The sequence below is a fragment of the Limulus polyphemus genome, unplaced genomic scaffold (genome assembly GCF_000517525.1).
Source record: "Limulus polyphemus unplaced genomic scaffold, Limulus_polyphemus-2.1.2 Scaffold920, whole genome shotgun sequence".
NCBI classification, from domain to species: Eukaryota; Metazoa; Arthropoda; class Merostomata; order Xiphosura; family Limulidae; genus Limulus; species Limulus polyphemus.
Genome location: NW_013666530.1, coordinates 338,259 through 346,349, shown reverse-complemented (window position 1 = coordinate 346,349; position 8,091 = coordinate 338,259). Strand labels below are relative to the sequence as shown.

The 8,091-nt window shown below is 30.1% G+C and overlaps 1 protein-coding gene across 1 annotated transcript in view; it reads left to right on the top strand.

Moving 5' to 3' along the window:
* LOC106461239 (hemK methyltransferase family member 2-like) overlaps window positions 1-7,110 on the top strand; it is a 10,835-nt gene extending 3,725 nt beyond the window's left edge. Inside the window, exons 3-6 of the mRNA XM_013921046.2 lie at window positions 2,283-2,373; window positions 4,604-4,687; window positions 6,513-6,654; window positions 6,980-7,110. Coding sequence (XP_013776500.1) covers window positions 2,283-2,373; window positions 4,604-4,687; window positions 6,513-6,654; window positions 6,980-7,086 — 424 coding nt within the window. The 3' untranslated portion in view covers window positions 7,087-7,110. The remainder of the gene's footprint in view (window positions 1-2,282; window positions 2,374-4,603; window positions 4,688-6,512; window positions 6,655-6,979) is intronic.
* The last annotated feature ends 981 nt before the right edge of the window (window positions 7,111-8,091 follow it).

Here is an 8,091-nt window from a genome sequence, read left to right as displayed (position 1 = left end):
TAGCACCAAATTATGAGTATGTTATTCTATTTGTAATTTCCATTGTGCTCTAAATTTGCAATTAATTTAAGATAAGAAATTACTGTATTTAATATATATTTTTATATTGTGTAAATACATTTAAATCTGTCTTATTCCAAATATGTAATTTGTTATATTTACTGTTGCTATATTTCTGTGATATCTACTATTTGTTATGTTCTAAAATTTTCAGTTTGGCCTTGTTTGGTGTACAAGCACATGTATAATTTAAAGGGCTATCAAACAAAACATCTGATTCATGTAAAAGTGTGTGCAGGTGAAAATAGCATATAAATAGTTGATTGTTTACTAAAATGTGATCAATTAATTATGTGTCATACAAGATACCATTTGTATATAAATAAAATGATCTGTACCTCCAGAGTGATTTAAAATTATTTTATTGGCTCAACTTTTTGGTCTGAAAAAAAGTTTTTATCAAGAGATACAATTAAAGTGAGAACTACAAAAAATTTATAGTGAATTTTGTAGTGAAGACTTACAGCCAAATCACATTGTTTTCTTTATGCTTTAGATTTAATCTTGATTTTGAAATCTAAAAAAAAGAACTATTTTTAATTGAAGAGCCAAGCTGTTTTAAATTTTGGGTAAGTGATAAGCATTTTTTGAATGTTAATAGAAGATTTATGGTTGTTAAATCTGGGTTTGTTTCACATATATATGTGTTTCTTAATAAATGTGCTTTATTTATTTTCGGTAGTTTATTTACTAAAACTTTATTCACTATTTGTGCACTAGAGTTATATAACAACTTGTATTATAGTGGAATATTGTACGTTAAGTATGGATGTAATGCCTGACGTAGTTTGTATGAATACTCTGGTTTCATGTAGTATAAATGTAGTGGCCCAAAATCCAAGTGATTTGTTAAACCCACTGTCTGGTAACATCTGAAAACTTAGTCACACTGACTTTCTAAACTCTATACAGTAATGAAGCTTTGATCTTTACTAAGCTCACTGATTGTTGTTTACAAGGTTCCCTTTTTAAATTAAATTAAATTTATCAATTTTATAATGGAGACATTTTAAATTTTCCAAGCTCACTTCTAAATGTAACTTTTTCCTACATTAAATTAGAAGAGTGACATTAATTGGTCAAAGTTGACAAGCATACAAAAATAATAATAGAAAAATATTTATGTAGGAAGACAACACAGCACATTTTGTAGTTTTCACAAAACATACTGCACAAAATAATCCCATATTACTGTATAACAATATAACTATCATATGCTATGTGTTTTCATTTTGAAATTAACTATGGTGGCATTGAAACAACTGTTTCAGACCGAGTCGCACTTACGGATACGCAACAAAATATTAACAAATTGAAATAGAGATACTACATTTCACATTAACTATATGTAAAAATGCTAAAAACTTAAAAAAATTGCCACACTTCAGTGATATTCTGTCACCAGGGGAAAAATGCTACCTTTTTATCAGAATATAAATAATCTCAGCACTGCTTAACATTATTTCAATTTATAAAGAAAACTGCTTTTTCATGAGAAATATATCATGCTTTAGATGAAGGATTAACATTAGTTTATTGAAAGAGTTAACATCATTAAGTAGGATAACATTATTTATATAATAGCAACAAGCGTAGTAAATGTATGAGATAATAATATTTATGGTGTATCTTGTAAAATGGCTAGTTGACTTTACATGGTAACTCTATTCTGTAACATTTATATATATGTATAGTTTTATTATTTTGAACATATATTTTTCATTCTTTTATTATAGAGGTTGCTTTATAATGTTAGTTTAGCACATTGATTCAGGACTAATATAAAAAGAAATCACCTAATCTTGCCAAACCTCGTGAGATATTATTGGGTTTACAGCCAAAAATATTGTTAACTCATGGTACCTAATTGATACAACAATGTATTATAATATTTATAAGAAGAGTATAATTGCTTAGCTATGCTCATAATCAAGTTGATTTTAGGTTTTGTTACAAGGAAGTAGTTTGCTCTGATCAGAAGTTAATATTAATTACTAGTGGTCAAGGCAGGAATTTCTTTTAATGCATAATTATAAGGCAAATTTACTGGAAATCTTTGTACGTACACATTAAGAAGGAACTTGTTGCTTATGGTGATAGATTTAGTTGAAAGTATAAATTAAGCTATAATTGATGGAATTTTTTTCATTGCACTATAAACATATTGGAATTCTACGTAGAAAATTTTTGTTTTGCATAAGTAATTGTTTGTTTTGTTTTAGGGCTACGGATATCAACCATGTAGCTGCCCTTGCCACCAAAAAGATGGCAGAAACAAACAAGGTCACCGTTGAACCAGTTGTTACTGACTTGGTAAGTGCAGTGTCAAAATACAATACTTCTTTGGCAAACAACACAGTCTTCTCTAGGAGGGAATTATATTTTTGTCTTGATTGTCTGTTATTGCTTTTTGTTAATACTGCATAGCATCAGCAAACTGTTATATAATTTCACAAATTAAGCAGATTAATCCAAGTTAACTATTGTATTCTCAAGATTAACTAAAATATTTATAAGAAATTAAAGAGTATTAATATTTCTAACTACAATCAATGAGACAAAGGCATTAAAGGCTTAACTAAGTATGCCAGATGTTTCTTTTTTTTTAATTTAATATAATAAATATGATTTTTTTTTTCAAAGACAATGAAGTTAGGTCTTTTGCTTAACAGCAACCTGGCTGTATACTGTTGTTTCATTTTGCCATTTTCCCAGTCACTAATCTCTTAACTGTTAATGAATATGCCTACTAATTTACTATTTAACATGACTATTTGGTACTATAGAATAGGCCTACTATTTACTTTCTGCTCTGCATTATAGAATAGGCCTACTATTTACTATGTGTTCAACGCTACAGAATAGGCCTACTATTTACTATCTGCTCAACATTACAGAATAGGCCTACTATTTACTATCCGTTCAACACTACAGAATAGACCTACTATTTACTATCTGCTCAACATTACAGAATATGCCTACTATTTACTATCCGTTCAACACTACAGAATAGGCCTACTTTTTACTATCTGTTCAACATTACAGAATAGGCCTACTATTTACTATCCATTCAACACTACAGAATAGGCCTACTTTTTAATATCTTCTCAACATTACAGAATAGGCCTACTATTTACTATCCATTCAACACTACAGAATAGGCCTACTTTTTACTATCTGCTCAACATTACAGAATAGGCCTACTATTGAATATCTGCTCGACATTAGAGAATAGGCCTACTATTGACTATCTGTTTGATATTATAGAATAGGCCTACTATTTACTCTCTGTTCAACACTACAGAATAGGCCTACTATTTACTCTGTTCAACACTACAGAATAGGCCTACTATTTACTATCTGTTCAACACTACAGAATAGATCTACTATTTACTATCTACTCAACATTACAGAATATGCCTACTATTTACTATCCGTTCAACATTACAGAATATGCCTACTATTTGCTATCCGTTCAACACTACAGAATAGGCCTACTTTTTACTATCTGCTCAACACTACAGAATAGGTCTACTATTTACTATCCGTTCAACACTACAGAATAGGCTTACTTTTTACTATCTGCTCAACATTACAGAATAGGCCTACTATTTACTATCCGTTCAACACTACAGAATAGGCCTACTATTTACTATCCGTTCAACACTACAGAATAGGCCTACTATTTACTATCTGTTCAACACTACAGAATAGACCTACTATTTACTATCTGCTCAACATTACAGAATATGCCTACTATTTACTATCCGTTCAACACTACAGAATAGGTCTACTTTTTACTATCTACTCAACGCTACAGAATAGGTCTACTATTTACTATCCGTTCAACACTACAGAATAGGCCTACTTTTTACTATCTGCTCAACATTACAGAATAGGCCTACTATTTACTATCCGTTCAACACTACAGAATAGACCTACAATTTACTATCTGTTCAACATTATAGAATAGGCCTAATATTTACTATCTGTTCAACACTACAGAATAGGCCTACAATTTACTATCTGCTCAACACTAAAGAATAGACCTACAATTTACCACCTGCTTGACACTATAACAACAGGGCAAATAAACCTAAACTTAATTTAATGATATAATATAAAATTGCTAAATTTAAGTTAATTGATCCAAGTAGTATTTGCTAGAAGTTAAGAAGAATATTATAAATAAAAACATAATGTCTAGAGCTTAGCTTTCAATCATCTTTACTCTTCAGCACCCCCACCTCCCATCAGTTTAAAGGTACATGTAATGAACAAAATATTTTAGGAAGATGGATTAATAATACGTGAATTGCATCATTGTTCTGAGTTCCTATCTTATTCTTGACATTTCTCGAAAGACTGAATTAGCAGCTCAATTAACATTAAATAGTTTGAAAGGTACTAAGCAAAATATCTTAGGAATTGTGTATGGAGTTAAATTAATATAGCACTTAATATCCTAAAATGTTTTAATATATTAGCAATTACAGAATATAGTTATAAGCATAAGAAATAACCTTGTGTTTTCCTGCAACAGACATCAGCTGTTAGATCCAGACTTCTTAGCCAGGTGGATCTTCTTGTGTTTAATCCTCCGTATGTGGTGACACCTTCAGAAGAGGTTTTTGTATTTTATTATTTTGTATTTTTAAATCCTTTATATGGAGACACGCTTCCAGCAAATACAAATTTACTGTTTTTTATTTTTCAAATCAATCAATGCTGTTTTTTCAGTCATGTGTATGAAGTCACACATCTGGTAAACTTGAAATTACTCTATTGTTGCTTCAGTTTTTCAGAAATAAGTTTTTACATGAAGTTTCTAATTGTATATTAGGTCATATTTCTGTTTAAAGTGATTAAAAGTTTTTAAAATCTTCTTTGTAGAAGAGGTTGTTACAAGTTTCATGGTTGTTGTGGGAATACTGAAGTTACTTGAAGTTAATCAGATTGATGTTCCGTCTTATGCTATATTTGGAATTACATCCTCCATGGTTAACCTGATGAACACAATATATGCACTATTGCCCTGCCCCACAATTTCCTTTGTAACCAACTTCTGCAGAGGACAACAAGGTTAGTTGTAAACCTTGTATCCTCTACTACATATGGACATTTGCTTCTAGGATCGTGTTTAACTAGATTAGACCAAACTCTATGGGAGTAGAATCATGGGACTTCACAGGTTTGTTGCTGAATAGAATTGCTGTGATTCCAGTTTATTTGGCCTTCATTCATATGAAAACAGCCATTATTTTAGAGGTTTGTCTCAGAGCTTGTAATGTTTTGAATTTTGGACCTATATCATATCCAAATCCTCATTTATTATCTTGTTAATGGCACAGGTAGATAATAGGCCCTTTCATCACTGTAGCCTTCAGTCTGTAGATAAAGGTATTGTGTCTTTGCAAATATGATATTTAAAATACCACACAGATTCAACAAAGTGATTGTTGCCCGAAAGTATTTGAGTGAGGAAGCATATTGTGGTAATATAATAATAGGTAGGCAAACAATGATTTGTAAGCATAAGGAAAAGTTTTATTGATGGTGGAACATACTACATGTTTCGACAGAACATTGGTCTGTCTTCTTCAGATATGATCAGTACTAAGCAGTACAAGTTTTATATATCTTTACAAGGACAAAAGACACAAGGATTAAATGGTGTCAGTAGATGACAGGATATGGATAGAGGTCAAGTATATGAGTGGTGAATAGACCTTGCCAAAGACAGTTGATGTTGCTGGGGTCATTATCACGATTTAGTGAAAGATCATTTGCTTTGATGACTTCTGTAGTTTCTAAACAATCATTGCAGACAAGTAACCTATAGAAGAATAATTAACAAAGTAAAAAGATAAAGTTTTAGAAAAGTGGATGTATTGCTTGAGAGAACTCCAAGTTCTGTGCTTACACAGGAAACTCTCTACACTGAAGATGTGTGAGAAACGTTCTGACTTTTCTTATCATAGGATATTTCTTTTCTGAATACTTGTAAAAGCCAATATCCAGGTTCTGTGTTCAAAGAAAAATCTTTATTCTGAGTGTGTACAATAAATATTTTCTATGTTCTATGTACATTCAATATATACAAGATAGAATACTTCAGATTCAGTGTTTATGGGAAAGTTGGCTTACTGTAAGAAATAAAACATGTTCCCACTTCTTGTTTATACAAGTGTTGTCATATGAAATCTGTGCAAGAGCATATGTTTCAAGTTTGGGATTCAACGGGAAGTTTGTTAAAATATTCCGAGTTCAATTTTTAATGTTCTTTTTTTATAGTTTACTCTAAAACTTCAAGGTTTATTTGGGTTTAATATTTGTTATGGAACAACACTTAATAAGGAAGTGCTATAGAATACATTTATTAGTATGTGTTATTGAACCTGATTGAACGTACTAATATTATGAATAATATGTGCTTATTTTTATGGTTATAGGTGGGTACCCAATCACTGCAGGCAGCATGGGCTGGTGGAATTAAAGGAAGACAAGTTATGGATCGATTTTTTCCATTTGTACCTCAACTGCTGAGTACCAAGGGCCTGTTTTATATTGTCGTCTTAAAAGATAATAATCCTGGTACATATTTTTGTTCAGAATAAGTACTTATGTGTAAGATAATCGTGTTACAGTTGCTGATTTATCACAGAAATGGATGCAAGTTATAAGACAGTTATTGTAATTAAAATAACATTTTAAATGAAAGTTAAGTATGATTTTAACTTGATATATGTAGTTATTTCTTTATAATTTAATGATATTATATTCTATGAGTGTTTATAATACATTTTTACAAGGAATTGAAGCTTATAAATGTTTACTACCTGAAGAATTGGCATAGTATTTCCTTATTGGAATATTAAGTATTCTAATACTGTTTTCTTATCTTGTTTTTCCTCCAAAGATGAAATTACAGAGTTTATGTTTGGACAAGGCCTCAAGATGAATAATGTTTTGTCTCGACGTTGTGGCATTGAACATCTATCTGTATTGAGGTTTGAGAATGGGTGAATAAATAAAGGTAGTAGCATTTAATTCCATCTTTCAACAGTTTATTGAGACAAGTACTTCTAAAATATTTAAAGGCTTGAGAACTCTGAGAAAATATGCACGTGAGTGACTAAATGCTTTACAAATTAGGGAATTAGAAAAAAGGTGAAAATGATAAAGATAATAACAGCTTGCCTTGAGTATTTATAATAATTAAGTTGGTACTCTTAGAAAGAACCAGTATTTTAGGACAAGAAACTGCTATAAATATGACTCAACCATTTTCAGAATTAAATGTAATAACTTGTACAACATATTCTTGTATAAAAAAATGTTTCAGGTTGTGATTCTTCTGTTAATAAAATCCCCTGGTGGCTTTTTGATAGCTAAGAGGGCTTATAATGCCAAAAATTAGGTTTTGATACCTCATAGTGTAGGTTTGTGCTGCAAACAAAACTGTTAATAGAAAGATAAACAGAAATCTGGTATAATTCATGCTTTCCATAATTCTGATTATTATTTTGCAAATTTTGTGTGACGAAAGAGATATATATCTTTATATTCTGGTGAACATGTAAATTCTCTATAAAAAAATTAATGCAAAGAGTACACCTAAATAATAAATGTATTCTATGATCCAGTCATTACAAATTATCATGTACAAAAGTTAATAAATGGTTTTGTTGTATAAAAATGCATATATCGAACATATATCACTATAGTGAGATGAAAAATGTTTCACATCTACGAGCCTTTATTGTTGAGCCATTTTTCATACCAAATTGAAAAAAATTGATATTAAAGATTACACATGCCTACATATTTAAACTTCATAAAAGTTGTTTTGGTTTCAATAATGGATTTTCCATAATTCAGCTATACAGACTTCAAAAATAATATTCATTTTTTTCTATCATGTAAGGATATTTTACAAATCGGGAATAATAAAAAAAATTCTTACTTAGATCAAATTTACCACAAATATAACAGAATATGTTTAGGTCATTTACACAAATAAATAATATT